Source organism: Pinus tabuliformis, chromosome J, assembly GCF_031772625.1.
Source record: "Pinus tabuliformis cultivar Carrire ecotype Pingquan chromosome J, CPIR1, whole genome shotgun sequence".
NCBI classification, from domain to species: Eukaryota; Viridiplantae; Streptophyta; class Pinopsida; order Pinales; family Pinaceae; genus Pinus; species Pinus tabuliformis.
In genome coordinates, this window is record NC_142295.1 from 1,644,140,232 (window position 1) to 1,644,158,048 (window position 17,817).

The 17,817-nt window shown below is 39.6% G+C and overlaps 1 protein-coding gene across 2 annotated transcripts in view; it reads left to right on the forward strand.

The window, feature by feature from the left end:
- Positions 1–17,817, forward strand: part of LOC149233834 (GDSL esterase/lipase WDL1-like) — a 373,119-nt gene that overhangs the window by 267,321 nt on the left and 87,981 nt on the right. For both annotated transcript variants that reach the window (XM_089379865.1, XM_089379864.1), the window contains exon 5: positions 9,773–9,937. In XM_089379865.1, coding sequence (XP_089235991.1) covers positions 9,773–9,937 — 165 coding nt within the window. The remainder of the gene's footprint in view (positions 1–9,772; positions 9,938–17,817) is intronic.

Below are 17,817 nucleotides of genomic sequence, written 5' to 3' on the forward strand. Positions count from 1 at the left end.
TCCACAGAGGGTTCATTGGGAGTTTTTCTTGAGTTCATTTGTGTTGTAGTTTTGGCTTTTAAAAGATTATATTGGTAGAGTTTTTCTCTTCATTATAGGTACCCAGATCTTGAACACTACATCCTCTGTGTTTGTGATAAGCGGTTTAGCACAGTCAATCATAACAGAAGCAACAAGTTGAATTTGGAGAAGAGTTTGACTTTTATCTTGATTATGGTTTCGTTTAGAGCTTATGAGGCAGAATCTGACATAAATGATGCACCCTAAGAAAGAGGGAGGAAGAATATTGAACTGGAGGAGTACTTGCCTTATTTCCTGAAATAAAACAGTGTGCATGGGCATCTGTCATCTAACTTGCTATTTCAATAATACCTGCTGAGAATACCATAAAATCAAAGGATTGATTTTGCTCTAAACAATGGAGAAACCACTTAGAATAATCTTATCAATACTATGTATAATTATAATATATATGTTTTCCTCTTCTACTCATGTGCTTCAAGTTATCACTTGACGATTGATTCGATCTACTAAGCAAAATATTGGAAGCTTTATCCCTGATATTTCTCCATGTGGGCCATTTGAACTATGCCATTTGCAAATTTTAGGTTTACAACTGGGGTTTCACTATGTTATCAAGTGAACTTTGGATTGATATGTAGTCTATGGCAGCATACCATGTAATTGCATCAAGTTGAAAGTTCACTTAAAATGATCAATACTTTTTTTTTTTTGGCACATGTAGGAATTCTATCCAATAGATTATTTTTATAAGTTGATTGTTTAACCCTTGTATTTTTCAATCATTTCATCTCAAAGATCTTGAAATACAGTGCTATTTTGAAATTTTATGGTTGTGACGAGGCTCGCTTATTAGGAGAAAATATTTTATGTTTATGGTTGTATCTTGATTTATGCTTATAGTTTGTTGCAGAATCTGAAGCTTAGTCTAATTGTTAGGAAAGGTAAACCCTCTTAGCAATTTACCATCCAGCTGTGCCATGTTCATGTTGCTACAACCTCAAGCAAAGAAGCAAGATAAGCAAGGGTCTTAGTCCATCTATTCAATCCAAAGTCATGAATAGCATAACGACTAATGATACCCTTTTGACGGTTTAAGAAATCAGAAAAGACAACCCTGGAAACTCTAGGCATGGCAGGCCTAAAATTAAGGAATTCCCATTTAGTAGTACCAGTAAAAAAGGAATTGGAACCTAGCATCCATCCGTCATTAATAGGCAGGCGACAAGGAGCATGGTTTAATGGGCCTTTAGGATCCCAAGGGTTTGAGAACCAGGCTTTGATACCATAATGTAAGGCTCTAAATAATTTAATCAGATATTTACTCTAAATAGAATATGAAACCTGTTTTAAAGTTTATCTAGAATTTATAATATCAGAATTTATTAATTTGATGTGGAGTACCTACATTGGTTTCTGTGGTTGAAGATGCTTTAGAATTGCTCCCGCTCTCGCTCCCGTTACCAAAAGATCAAAACCTCCCCACCAATTTGGGTACAACATAGGTACTCAGTTCCAGAATGCTTCTCAATTGATGCAATCTGGTTCTTCGTGCCCAAAAACTTCAAGAACAACAAGGCTCAGTCCTTATTGTCTGTAGCTTTTCGTTAGAAATTTTCTCCTTTATTCTCCCGGTAATTTTCCTCCTCTCAACATTGTGCTCCCCAAAACAGAAAAGATCCCCTTTCAGTCGCACTCCCTTCTCCTTTTATTTCCTAGAACCATCATTCATTCATCCTCCATAGCCTTCACTGTGTGCCCCTTGTCTATTACGTGGCTCCTAACATTGAATTAAAGAGGTAGTCACACTTTGTTTTGACACTCATCACTTTATAAGGTTGTAGGGGCTATCAAACTATATTACGTAGTCCCTTTTTTCATTAAGATTTATTTAATATTTTTTTATATTATACCTCTTTTAATGTTTAACCTTTAGTTAAGAGTTACTTCTTTTATAACAATATAGCTCCCTTTTAAACTTTAAATAATTTAATTTAGAACTTTTGGATAATATTCTATGGTTACCTATTATGATGATGACACATACTAAAATACATATTCCAATATATTTTTGCGAATTATATATTTATTTAGTATCTTAATATTTTATCCTACGCTTGGAAATTTTTCATAATTTAATATGACTACTAGTGTAGTGCAGCCGACGTGTAATGATCCTAAATAGGAAATACAAGTGATAACAACAAATATTTTACACAACAAAATATAAAAACGAAATATTCATCAAGCACCCACAGGAAAACTGCAAATGAAGAACTTCTGAGCCATTTTATTATATCTCTACAAGCCAAATACAATAGATAGTGGAATTGTGCACTTGGGCTTGTCTCAATGGACAAGCAGGACCAAACCCAGGTAGGAAAATGGCGGAGCTAAAGGCTGCCCAACTGCTGCACCAATCTACACTGCGCTACCCACAAAACTATTGCCTTACTGAATTTTGAATGGTTGTAAAGTGCACTAAAACCACCCATAAATTTATATGCTTTTAACCCCGAACGCCTTGGCCAAAACCCAGAAAAACCCAGAAGGGAATTTGACTGGTTTTGAATTCTGTTTTTCGACCCCCTTGGAGCCTCACCCCAGCTATGGCTGCCAAATTCGACCTGCTAGAAACTGCCTGCAAATCCCTTTGCAAACTCCTCCAAAATGCTAGGTTCACCCCTGCTATCCAACTCCTAACTTCTCAGATGAACTCTTGGCCCGGATCAGCTACTCCCAAACACCACGAAATTTTGCTGAGTGGCCTCTGTGCTGTCCCTTTGCCCAGAAATGCGAATTGTTGGTATGCTGGCTCAGCTAGTTGAAAGCTCCAGCGAAAATGCCTACCCAATGCTGCTACCTCAGCTCCCTGACCTCCCAACAATGAGATCCCTGCTAGTCTCAAACTCCCTCTGCGTGATTCCTGGCTGCCCAGAAATATGCACTCCCCTCTCTACATTGGTTACTGATGTGTGTTGTTGCCCCGGAACTCCTGAAAACTCCTGTAGAACAACCTCCCTAGGGCGGGCACGGATGGTCCCCTGAAGTAGAGGTTGAATCTCCCGCTTGAGAGACTTATGGCTAAACAGCTGGTAGACTTGCTAAACAACAAAGTGTACAGATGAGTGTTTGTTTGCAAATGTCAAAGATACCAAATGGAGGCCTCCAAGCTCTATTTATAATTGCTAGTCCTCTCCCTTGGTGGTCCCCACCTTCCACTAATAAAATATTACTTTGCCCCCATTCTTCATTAAAATAATAATTTCCACTCTTCTCCCACAAAATAATATTTTCTCCTTTTTATTTAATATCACCAAAAATTGGCAAAACTCCTTAGTGAATTTTTCACTCACAAAAATTGGGAACATTACAGTCCTCCCCGCCAAAAATTGCTTGTCCTCAAGCAATATCTTGCTCCAAAACGTTGGTCTAGCCAATGCCAGGGTCCTAAATGTGCCACTGAACCACTCCTCGTTGTTAAACATCCTGCCATACTAGTGACAATCCCCATGTCAACAACGAATCACTAGATTCCAATGGAATATCTGAATGATCTCCCCTTGTAGAAAGCAGCTCACCCTTGAGGGTGGATGAACTGCCACATCCTATTGTACCCAGATCCCATGCTAGTCTCAGAAGGGTGCCACCATGCTGACACTGCGCCACTTTGACTATGACAAACCTCCCATCATGCTCAGACTGTATCCTCCCCTCCCAAAACCTGATGGTGGGATATCTGTGAAGGCCAAGCTTATCCTGCCCAGGCATCTCCATGATGTCAATGTCTACCCATCCACTGTCAATTTCAATCTTGAGTAGCAACATGATAAATCTACCTTGCCATACAATGGAGGTTTCAGCAATCTCCAAGGTGTCACACCCAAGGTGAACTAGATCACTTTCTCCCATGAACCTACCCATCATAGAATGGAGTGTCTTATTAATCAACTCAACCCCTGGATCCCATAGCCAGACCTGCTGTAGCATAGCTCTAACAACTACTGGAATCCGTCTGTTCCTTGTCCCTAATCCCTACATGAAATCGACATATAGGCCCCATATATCATGAACTAATCTGATGCATGCTAAACTACCTTGTGCCTACCACTGCGTAGTACTGATGACTGTTGGAAGCCACATGTGCCAAATAACTACCCCCTGAAGGCAACCAATAGATGGGTATCTAATACTCGCAATTGACTCAGTGTATGCGGACCCATCCCACTCCTGCCAACCATCACCACTGAGTCTTCCATCCGCCCTCTCGATAATGTGCCAATACAATGTTTGGAGGTTGGACACATACTGGAAAGTTGCCTCAGTCGTACATGGTATCCTCTGCTCATGCATGGTCCTAATGCCTTGTGGAAAGAGTGATATGTGTCTCCCTCGTGACCTGCTCCCCAAGTGTAGGCTCACTGATGAACGATATGCCACCCCTGTAGATGATCACATCATTCCCTAACCTGTGGTTGTCAACTCGTGCACCAACCCAATGTTGCCATTGAGAAGTCTCTTCCCTAGTGCGTTGAGTGTCATCCCAATATCTCAGGTGAGGTCCCAATCCCCAACTGCTCGCACCCAGAGTGTCAAAGGACAACAGCCAAATCGTCTATTCCTGTAAGTGATGTATAATAAGTATAGGCATGTGAGTCCCCATGGATACCATCGAGTATTGCTCATCTGTGTTCCCGTCGATCCTGGGTGAAGTACACCCAAAGGTATGCCCGGTGTCTCCGCCCATAAGTCTTCTTGGAGGCAACCCTCCAAGACCTTGTTGTGCAGCACCATATGCCCTTGCATCCCACCAAGTATCCCTGTAGTCCTCGACCTAGCACTGTACCCTGTAGCCTATTGTTGTACACCACTAGATACCCCTGCTACTGCTGTACCATCCTGTACCATCTCATATCTTGCCTGTCACTGTATCTGGCTCTCCCCACGTGCACTCGATGCGATGTGAGTTGCTTAATGCAAACCAGCATGCTACATCAAGCAACCACGCATCTCCATGCCCCTCTGCAAGCCACTACCCATCATTGCATACCTCTATACAACATTGGATGCTAGGTTGTAAAATTGGGTCTGTTGTGAGTGACTCAGCTATAATTAATTCGTTCTCTGCAAATGCAAGCCCATGAACTCGTCTTAGTGAAGTGAGAAAGAATGTGACCACCTTAATGCCAATAACCTGCAACCATTTTTTTTGTTCGAAAAATTTCTTTCGGGTCAAGGATGTCTTCTTAAGTAATTTTGCTCCAATACTCGCAAAATAATAAACTTGGTTCGTCCACTCTGCTACAAGTGGGATTGCTTCATCCCGTAATTAAGATAACTTTGGCTTGGGCACAATAAAAAAAAAATTGACTCTTGCAACAACTGATAAACCTGATCAGAAATTTTTTACAAGAAACCCTCAGACTGGTAGGGATACCAACTTTGCTACCACTGTAATGTCCCTTTTCGGGAACTTTGCGTATTTTTTTGAGAATTTTCTTTATAAAATTTTATGCCAATATTTTTTCCAAAAACCCACAAGATTATACCAAAATGCACTAGTAAATAATGACTCAGAAATTATATAAGCACAGTAAACCCATAAACTCAAATAACATCAGAAAATGCAGCACAAGAAACGACTTAGCTTCATTTATTATAATATATCATGTAGAGTAAAATTGGAAATATCTAAGACAAAATAGGAAAGATGATAGTTGAGTGGACCTCCAAATATTTTGTTGCTATGCTGATCTTGATCCCACAAAACTCCACAACGACTACACTCTCCCTCCAACAACAACTGCCACTGAATCAACTGAAAGACAATGAAGCACCAATTGAGGACCTGAATGATCCTCACTCCAATATCCTTGAAGCTCTATGAAACTCCTGGCTGAAGTCTCCTCAAAGAGAATTGGGTTTTCATCCAACACTCAACAACATACCTGAGGGTTTCCGTCCTGGGGTTACTGATGAAGTAGAGAACCGAGTCCTCAACCTCTCATACAAGAAGAAATGTCAAATTCAAGATGTCCTACAATGGCCACCTCCTCCTCTTTTATAGATTTGATGGACCCCTCTAGAACCTCCTATTTTATTATTATTTTAACACGGAGCACTTTTCCCTCTTTTATTTTAAGTAAAATATTCTTTTTATTGTGGGAAAAGGGTAAATTGGTCACCATGTCTCCTCAGGTCACTGAAACTCATATCTAGCCATCCCATCTTGTAGATCTTCTCGTTCTGGTTCCAACGAGCTATTACATTAAGTTGTTCTGTCAAGTTTCTCCTGGAATGCCACCTTAAGCTTAATTAATTGAGTCAGGCCCAATAATAACTCTGTTTTTTTTAAGTTGTCAAAATGCACCAGAATGAAAGGCAAGCTGTGTGATGATGGAATATACCAAGCGAATGCCATGGGACCTCACAAAAACTCGTCAAAACCCCTCCAAAATCCCCTAAGCCCAATGATGACACCATCCTGCACCTGTGACCTATCTGCCCCCAACTCTAAAGGTCCATCCTAACCATGTCATAAGGAACAGAAGAAAAAGGAACATTACATAATCCCTTTGGTGAACTCTTTTTATAGCTCTCCCAAGTGACTTTGATCCCTCACAAAGATAATAGTTAAGGTTTTGTGTTAGGGCATCAAAATATCCTTACTCCTTTGCAAGATTTTAGCTAATCTATCACACCCATTGTCTCCATCAACCCAAGGACTAGGCACTGACCACGTCAATTTGGTGATCAAACCTTATCTTATCCATAAACTTAAATTTTGCTCTCTTTCTCTCCTTATTTCGGCCCCGTTAAGGATAAGCGACTTAACTAGGGCTTAAAGTGAGTTGGTTTCGAGGGAGAATTTAAGGTGGTGGAAGGATTTAACATCAAGAGAAGAATCAGTTGCCTCAAAATCAGTTTGCCTCAAAATCGACTGCCGTAGGTGGCTAGTCTATCCATTTTAGGCTTTAATTCTCTTTCCCTAGCTAGTTTGCCCTAGGATAACCCTAATTTTGCTAAGCTTCAACTTGAAGACTTTTTGAAGGTTTCTTATGCCATTGGCTTGCTAATATTTATTGTTTGGAAACCTTTTCTTAGCACATTGATCATAGGATATTCCATTTTGCTTATTAATCCTCACGCCCTAGCTCTAGTGTGCCCTCTCTAGAGGATGTGAATTGCCCTATTCTCCTTGGTTGAGCCTCATACTTAAGAAGAGCCATCCTCTAGTAGCCTTTAGTGTCATCTTAAACTTTTAAACCTAGAATATATGTCATAGGTGACCTATATAACGGGAAGCCTCCTATTGGTGAAAGTCCATAAAGAGCAAGGAGTAGTGGCTATGGTGGCAGAGGGCCACACCTCATTGCTGTCACTTGGTCTAGTGCTTGTCTTGCAGGGTGCCCCTCTACAAGACCTGCTAGATTTTGAGGAAACACATATAACATTCTTTCACTTGTCCTAGCATCAACTACAATGACCTTGCTACCGTATGAAATCAGATATGAAGAGATGTTCCCTTCACCAAATATTCTTTAACAAGCATCACCCAGGGTTATTTTCTCAAAATTACTTGCTTGAACCATTGGCTGTACAAATGTTGGAAAGCTCTGTATCAGTCCCCTTTGGACTGATGTTAAACTGCCAATACCCCTGAAAAGGTCTTTTTGAAACCTGAGCATATCGCAAGTCTTCAAGATTTCACATCCTCACCATGCAATATCAGTGCAATAATTAGGGCTCCATAAACAACTGTTGAAGTTTCTAAGTCTACTTAGTTAGAAACCCTCCATGCACTTTATCTGATTTATTCCTACCTAATTGTTATTTTACTTAACAAGTTATTTACAATGTAAATACTGAAAATAAACACTAGTGCATGCTTAACATATTACAAAACAACAACTAAAGGAAACAGAAACAATCACACCATATGACACCATTATTTTTGGACCAATGTCCCTGGAAAAACCCAATGTGGGAAAACCGGTGCAACTATCTAAGGGTTTTCTTATTAAGTAATATCAGAGTACAATCTGGGTGCCGAAACTGGCCTACCCAACAAAGAATTTCCTTGGCAGTAATACCTCTCAGTTTGAGACAAATCTCTTGGCTGAAACCCCGGATAATCCTTCCAGTAGCTCTTCAGCACCAATCTACCCTAGAAACCCCAGCTTCAACCTCTCTCTGGACTGTGTCAGCCCCTCTTTGCCCAACGCTGGCATTGCGTCACCCCGGATGGGTCTGCGTCAGCCTTAGGGGGCTCTGCGTCAGCCCTCTGGCCCTCTGCGTCAGCAACGCTGGCCTCTCTGAGGCTCTGCGCAGCTCCCGACTGCCTCTGCGTGAGCCCTAGCTGGCTCTGCATCACTCTCTCCGACTATTGCGCTGCTCTCCCTGCACTATCTCTACCTCTCTGTCTCTCTGTACTCAATGCTCCTCAGCTACAACTCTCAATCACTAATTCTATCTCTCTTAGAAAACCCCGCTCTAGAGAATAGAATGACTGATCACTTTGGTGTACTCTCCAAGTGACCCTCAAGCCTCCTCTTATACTTTTCTTGTTGACATATCAACGGTCGCGATTAAGTCCCTAATCAACAGCTAAGATTAGATTTGGCTTGATCCATGTCTTTTGGACCATTCTAACACAATTTCATACTAATACACATTAATATTTTACTTTCCCTAAGTTTAGACTTAGGGACTCCATTAAAAATATTAATTTTTTTAATATCCCCTGAACTACTTAGAATGTGCCCAAACCCTTTCTGGGTATTGGAGATATCATGTGCCCCAAGCTCTCCACCAAATTTCGTGGCTAGAGCACATCCGATGCTACCCCAAATCAACAACAACATCATGCCAAAATAGCTCATGTGAAAGAAGGTGCAAGCATCATCATAAGCTGATCCATTTAGATGAGGCATGCAATGTGAAGAGTGCTAACAAATGGTCCATCCACTAATGATATGTCACAGCATAACAATCCATCAAGTGTAACCATTGTTGCAAACATCGGCATTGGGATAAAATCGGCAAGGATCCAGAAAACCAAAAAATCATAAAAATCAAGAAAATATCGGTAGAAATTGTTAAACATCAGCAAAGTTAAGATACCACCAAAATATTGGTAAAAATCGAAAAATAGCAGCATGGCCAAAAAATCACGATTTCATGAATTTTTCACAATAAAATTGAGATGTTTGCAACATTGAGTGTAACCATTCAAGCGATAACCAGGTACAAGCCACTCGTCCTACTGGCATATCAATTTCAACCTCTCATATGATGAAAATCACAGTTTTACCATTCATGCAATATGAGTGGTAACACTGTGAAGCTTACAGTTTCGACTCAGTTTTCCAATATTCGTTCCACCATGTTTTTTGATTGTCAGTTTGCTGCCTTTATTTCAGAGTCAATTGTTGTTGAATAAAGTTGTTTTTAATGTTCTTCCTGAATATTTTTCCACAGAAAAAAGAGAAAAAAATGCTTCCTATACTCCATAGGATGTTTCTTGTTTTATATAATCGTTTTACATGCATTGTCTGTCGATTACTTCAAAATTTATGTCCATATTCTATCTACAAATGTTCTGATTGTTTAGAGGCAATGAGAAGCCATTCACAGTTTATACTGCTTGTTAAAAAAATTCAAATTTAAGATTCTCAGATTGAATATGAGTTTTCTGACAATGAATCAGGTTTTTTCAGTATGTTTTATAAATCATGATCTGTTTATACAGACGCAAGTGGGGTAGCCTTGCTGGTAATTACCCAGATCGTACAAATCAACGTGCGCAGGAGTATGCTGAAGCCTGTATAGAAGTGGCGAAGGAGATGGATGTCAGCGTGGTAGATCTCTGGAATGCTATTCAAAGAACAAAGGACTGGGAGACAGAATGTCTGAGGTAAATTCATTTCATTTTCCACCTCAAGCAGATGTGGAGAATTGGCAGACCAATAAAAAATTTGCAGATATCTTCTGAAAGCATTAGTACTAGTATAGCTAACTCACTGAAGATGATACTCAGTGGGCCTTGTGTTTCACCATTTTTTCAGATTAATTCACAGTATAATGCATACATAAAGTAGCCAAATGAATATACAGGGGCGTCAAATAATTCTAAGAAAAATAGGCTTTAGAGTTTCTATCTGGTAATGCTACTTTGTCATAGTGATAATGATGAAAAGTTTTCATGCTGGTAGTTGTAATTTGGTATAGTGTATATTGATAAACGGTTTCACCAGACCCATTGAGTGTTGATTTTAGGTATATACCTGCTATGGGAAATGTATGGAATATAACTTTTTACTAAATGGAGTCCATTATAGAGTTTGATATCCTTTTATTCATGTGGTTCATGGTTGGGCCGCTGACTTCCACTAACTAACTAGATTTTAATGACACTGTCTTACCTAATTCATCACATTGATGTGCTTACTGCTTATTAACTCAACTCCTAATATTATTGGAGTGTGTTATCACACAATCTCACACCAAAGGATGAAAAGTCCTCACACCTAGATGGGGACATGTGTGCAGATTTGATGAATGGGACTGTTGGATATGCAGAGGAATGGCAGCAAATGTCCAAAAGAGAACGCAGACAAGGGAGAGGGTAAAATAAAAATTCGAATTTGCACAATGAAACCCCAAAACCAGGCAGAAATCAGACAAATGGTAGCCCAACAACCCCTTAAATCCATCAGAACTTCTTTAAGAATTTTCCAGAAATCGTAATTTAAAGATTTGAATCAACCTGCTTCAGATTTAACCCTGAAAACTTCACGAAATTTCTAGATCTGAATTTAAATTTAAACCTTTGGACTTCAGAATCTGGACATAATCCCTGCCAAAATAATGCTGATGAAACCAAAAAATCCAGATCTTACCCTCTAGGGCCTAGATCTGGACTCTGCACTACTTTCAGCTTCAGATCTGTAGCTGCAATACAACAACAAAAAACACCCAAATGATATACAGAAAATGACCCAAAAAACACTAAAACCCTGAAAACCAAAGTCAGAAAACCAAAATTAATTACAGATCTATGTACATAAATGGCAGATCTATAAGATCTATGGAGTGTGAGTCTGACGCCGCTCCCAGATCTGATGATCTGAGGCTCTCAACAGCCAGATCTAACAATTTAGCACAGAAAAATTAATTTTTTTTTAATTTTAGAGGAGGTACTAAGCTCGAAACCCTTCATGCATCACCCATAAAAATATCTTATGATAAGCCTGGGATCACATTTAAGTTGGGCTCTTCAGGAAACACGGATTGGGAGTTGGTTGGTTCAGCGGAGAACTTCCCTGAATGCCCGATGATCTAATAATCAAGGATTTTCCTGCAAAACTCAATTCAGCGGTCAACATAGAGCGAGAAAACAATAACAAAATTCAGATCTAATAGAGATACCTGTTGTTATATTCAAAACTTAAATTATCATTTAAACCCCAATGACTGAGCAAGATACACGTACTTAAATCGCTCTTCAGAAGCTATTATTAATGGCAAAAAAGAAATTACACACGAAAATAATACATCTTACAACATTTCCATGAAGAGTGACACCAACAGAAATTAACCCCAAAGTCTTTCTTTATTGCTCATAAAAAGATTACAAGAGAGCTTTTCGTTTAGTACATGATCAAAAGATCGAATGATCTGAATTGACAAATGACCTCCTATTTAAAGATAAATCCTCCAACAGCTAGTTCGAGTGATCCTTGTCAAAGTGATCTCGACCGTTGATGAGGATCAAAATTTCTTTTAACCTCATCCGTCGAAATTTTATTTCTTCAAAATTTTGACTTTGACTTAACCTCAGGGACCCAAGGCATAAAATTTAGCAAAATAATCAATTAACCTTAGTCCCTGGACCTGTTAAGATTTAATTTTTCAAAGGATCCACGAATTTTACCTCTGAAAAACTTAAATTTACCTAGGACCTAGGACCTATGAGGGGATAAATTATTTTTCTAACCCTCAAGACACTTTACATCATGATTTTTTACATTTTTACATCTCAAGGGCTAGGGCTTGGGATATCTCACAACCCCACCGTCAGAATTTTCTCAAATTTGGAGGAGGTCTAGGAGAGACACCGACGCAGTTGAAGCCAAGAGATCGAAGTTTTTCAATGGGTGGTGTGTTGGGAAAATGATGCCCTAGGAGCCCTAATGTGGCTTGACCTAGAGTAAAGAAAGGGAGGTAAAGAAAAATGTTTCTTTAGGTGATCACCTTATGGTAGACCAGTGCCTAATCCTTTGGGGAGATTGGAGTCAAGAAGAATATGAAGATAGACTTTGTTTCTAGGTCAAGGAGGCCTTAAGATCAACTTCGTTTGTCATTAGGGCAAAGGAGAGTGACCTTAAAAGCTTTTATACTTCGTTTTGCAAGGTGAAGTGGCTTATCAAGATAAATTCAACCATAGAATTATCCCTAGGAGAATTCGTTCAACATACATGTCCCATACATAGAGATATGCTATATAGAAACATAATTCCACAATTTCGTAGTGAATGCATGCAACAACTAGCCCTAGTATAGTGAAAATTTCATTATCAATGTATATGACAAAGTAAAAGAATAATAGCATTAAATTTGCACTTACATGTAAGAGAATATATCTAACCACCAACAGACTTGCCAATCATGAAGTTCCAAGATAAGAAAGGACAATCCATACATCAAAATTCATCCATGCTCCAAAATTTCGTCCACCAAGAAGGAATAGTGGAAATCTCAAGAGAGATACAAGTCCAAACCAAGTGATGATGAGAAATGAACTCTCATCATTTGTATATATACACTCTTGATGAGTTCGATTTAGCTACTTGAGCCTACATTAGCCCCTAAAATAAAAATAATGTGCAAATAACTAACATTTGGTGACAAGCCCACCAAACTAGCTCATAAACAAATAACAAGCCTCTCAAAAGATCGAATGATCATAATACATATTGTTGGGTTGTTTAAGAAGCCTGATGAAGTCCATAAGTGCAATAATGATGAATAAGACTTCCAAAAGTAAGGGACAAGGGTTTGGCCCCTTCTTCTCCACATAATAAACCTGTGATGCTCCCAATGAGTGTGAGGGCACACAAGTAACCTCATGGGTCTCCAAGTAAGTCGAAGATGCCTGTAGACTATCTGTAAGGGCTCAAATGATGATGTAAGTGATGCCACATCAACATACAAGTCTTGGATCATCTGCCAAGTGCATGGTACAGCTGTGGGGCTGACTTGACAAAGGTGACCCAGGTGCATCTTCCTCATCCAATAGGTGAATCGCGAGCAATCTCTGAACATCTCTAGGGATCCATGGAGTGTTGTCTACTGCTGTGGAGGCCCATGGCTCTCAACACACACCCTACATGTGCCAATGTAGCCCTCTGGAGGGTTGGGACCCCGTATAGGGAGACCAAACCCAAGATGGAGACCACTTGCAATCCTTTATAAGATCCAATGTGTCCCCTAGTCTTCCAGTACAACAAGCCATCAAGGAAATCGAGTAAAAGAGCTTACAAACCATGGACAACAGGGGGGGACTTCATAATGGGCTTTGGCATGTGCTAATGTCCCCAAGCTCCAAATAGGGTTAACGGTGGTTTTTACTTCTAAATAGGATAGTATGTCTAAGGTACATCCTTTAAAAGGTGGTGGCATGTGATAAAGAGATGAATGGAGTAGGGAATGAAAGGGGCAGCCCTGGGTCACATGCTGGGGTACAAGGGTAGCTAATACAAGGGAGGCCCAAACCTGGGTATATAATGTATAGTATGCACAAAAAGAAGGGATAGATTATGAGGAGACCTTCGCCTCAATTGCAAGATACACTTCTATCCGGTCAGTTATATCCCTAGCAGCTCAGATGGGATGACAAACTCACTAGATGGATGTCAAGACAACCTTCTTGAACAGGGTGATAGAGGAAGAGGTCTACATAGAACAACGAGAGGGCTTTGAGAATCATGAGAGGTGCACTCATGTGTGCAGACTGAAGAAGGCTCTATACAGACTCAAGCAGGCTCCCAAAACATGGTATGGTAGGATTGACGGCACTTGCAGCAGATGGGATTTGTCAAGAGTGAGGCAAATCCCAACCTTTACTATTTGGTGGTAGAGTGTGAGCCACTCATTCTATTTTGTATGTGGGTGATCTCTTTTTGACAGGATCATCAGGGCTCATAGAGCACTGCAAGAGGAACCTGGCAGCAGAGTTCAACATCAAGGATTTGGGGTTGATGCACCATTTCCTAGGATTAGAAGTTTGGCAGAAGGATGCAGATATCTTCCTTGGACAAGGAGATACGCTACAGATATCCTTAAGGCATTCAGAATGCAAGATTAAAAACCCATGTCTACGCCCATGATCACCAACTGGAAGAAGATATATGCATCAGATGACAAGGATGTCGACCCCACCTTGTATAGACAGCTTATTGGATCTCTCATGTATCTAGTCAATACGAGGCCAGATATTTGCTTCGCAGTCAATACCCTTAGTCAGTTCATGGTAGAGCTGAAGAGGGTACATTGGGCAGCAGCGAGGCATATTCTGAGGTATGTGCGTGGCACAGTTGAGTATGGGTTGAGATATACCCGAGGAGATGATGTCAGATTATGTGGACAAATGCAGATTGGGCAAGCAGTTCAGTGGATAGGAAAAGTACCTCTGGGTACTGCTTCAGCGTTGGATCAGGAATGGTTTCTTGGTGTAGCAGGAAGCAGAAGTCAGTAGCACTGAGCTCTGCAAAAGCAGAGTATATGGCAGCAAGCACAACTACGTGTGAAGCTATATGGCTTCGGAAGTTGCTAGTAAGCTTGTTCAAGCAGAGGATGGAGGCGACCAATGTCTACTGTGATAATCAGAGTTGCATAAAGCTCTTTGAGAATCCAGTGTTTCATGACAAGTTGAAACACATAGATATTCGATGTCATTTCATCAGAGATTGTGTACAACGTGGAGCAGTCGAGCTACAGTATGTTACCACAGAAGTGCAGGCTGTAGACATACTCACGAAAGCTCTAGGAAGAGCTAAGTTCGTCTATTTCAGAGAACATATGGGTATGGTGGAGAACTCGTTTCAGTGGCAGAGGCTAATTCTCAACTGCAATAGTAATAGATGAGAGGGAGTTGCAGTGCAGATGCAATGCCGGCAGTAGTATAGCGGGTCACCTACAGCCAAACATCAACAACATGACAGCAAATGATGCAAAGACAGGGTGTTGTGGTACGGAGTGCAGCACTAGTACACATTCCTCGCTAAAAGGGAGTGTTAATTTTTGTAGCATCAGATTTGTTCTAGCCACAGAATTTGGTGGAGAAGCTAGAATACATGAGATCTCCAAAAGCCAGAAATCGTTTCTGGAAATTCTGCCTAGAAATGACTTAATTAGATTATTAACCAGTTTTTAAATATTTCCTAAGTCTAAACTCAAGGAATATGGTTAATTAATTAGTATTAATTAAGCCAAGGCAAGAATCATCTAGAAATTCACACGGAACAATCCAGATATGATCCTATCCATTGATTATGTTTTAATCTTGGTCGTTGGTGCTCCAACAAAGGATTATAAGAGGAGGTCGATGTAGTGATGGAGAAAACACCAGAGAAGATACTCAGTTGCCCAAGCAGTTAGATTTTCTTAGTAGCAGTAGCTCAACAGAGAAGATAGAACCAGAGGGTGAGTAGCAAGTGGAAGAGGAGGGAAGCAACATTCCAGGAGAAAGGTTTCCAGTCCCCGGAAGAGGCAAAGGAAGGAAGGTCGAAATTCTCATAGGGCTAGCGTAAGCTCTGCGCAGAGGGTGACGCAGGAGGCTCAGCATAGAGGCTGGGGAGGTAATTTCGGAGGCAAAAAATAGCTGTGGGGTGAGAGAATATTCCTCACTAGATTTTGGCATCTAAATTATTGTACTCAGAATTGCTGCTAAAGAATAATAATAAAACCTTCATCTACTGCATCGGTTTTCCTGCTTTGGGTTTTTCCAAGGACAACTATCCAAAAATAACTGTGTCAAAATTCTTTTGTGTGTGCTATAATTTATCAATTTCCAGTATTTTATTTTCCGCAGTATTTTTATGGTGGAAATTGCAGTTGTAATATTATTTGTTGTTTGCCGTAGCAAATATACTGCATAATTAAATTTTCAATTAGAAGAATAATTTCCAGTTGCTGCAATAGATAAAAAAAATTCACACTCCTGGCCCTCATGCCCAAAGCTCCAAGAACAATGGCTCAAGCCTCAAACTTCCTCCTTTGCCTGTGAGTCTCTTAGTATTTCCACCTCTATCTTCACTTCACCCTAAAGTAAAAAAATAGTCCCCCCTTCTAAATTCCTCCTCCTCTCCTTAAATTGTAGAGGTTCCTTCCTCGTCCCACAATCTCTTCACCGCCTTGAATAGAATATTATCTGAAATTGCAAACTGTCACCACCTTCTGACAAGGAGGGTTAATAGTATTGAGGGCACCGCCTTCTTTTAACAGTCGAGACATTACTTATAATTATGTATGAATGGTATTTCTTGCTTGTATTTCATTTACTTTTGATTGTAAAATATTAAAAATATGCTTTCTTTTTAGTTAATATAATATTTATAGTATACTTTCTTTTACTTGTATAACAGATTAATATATAAATATTATAATTGCCCTTTCATATAATATAGATTGTATACCCATTGTACTTTGTATAATCCATTGTATTTACTTTTTATTTTGTATAATACATTCTAGTTATAAATTATGATGGCAATACATACATTAAGTACCTCCACTTAGTACATTCATTATATTCTGGTGAGTTAAGTATTTACTTAGTACTTCACTAATTGATTCATTACCCTATACTTGGAATATTTTTTTAATTAGTTAGTACATATACTAGTGTAGTGCATGTGATGCATGCATATGTAGCTATCTTATGCATGCTAATATTCTTGTGCTCCCTATAATTAGAGATGGGTCATTACAGTGTACCATTTTCAAACACCCTTTTGACTAGCCAAACCCAAGTAGCCTACAGCACTGATCTTGCAGCAGTGTTATCAGGTTTAGAAGAGCATTTCCTATCTTCTAGGAAGGCCGAATTTTGTGAGGTCCAAGCTATCGGAAGGAACCAAGATTCCTACAGATGTATAGATTGTCAAAGCAGTGCCATGACTGTTCTTAGTTTCTTAAGTAATTTGGCATGTAATTTCCTATAGAAAATTTAACAAAATTTGGCTCAAAGTTGATTGCTGTTCAAGTTTACCATGTTTATATGTTGAGCAAGGGTTTATATAAGATACATGCCATATGTTTGTAAAAATGTCTCTATGAATTTCACTCTGTTTTCCTCCAAAGTGTTTGATGAATTGTTTCTCTCTAAGTGTTTGCGAAAATTCTTGAAGGAAAAATCATAAGGTTAGACACATTTTAGTGGGGATATCACACAAGGCCTGCTAGATTTTGAGGCAACATTCCTAGTGTGAGTCGCTTCCCATCTGCTTGGTGCTCTCTTTCTTACCAAGTTAGGAGTTGCTATAGAGAATATAATTCTGTCTACCTATAGCCCCTCACCATTAAATTAATAGCCCTCCTAGATTGCATTCATGGCCTCCATAGCCCAAGCAACAAGGCATTGGAATTTCCTTTTCATTCATTATCTCTATGCCCTTTAATTATAATTTTATTTCTTATTTGTTGCTGAGCTCTCTTTACTCCCATTTCATACGACACAAAGTGAGCCTAGCAACCATAGGGAAGTCTCCCTTGACTTAGGTCTACCCTTTGTCT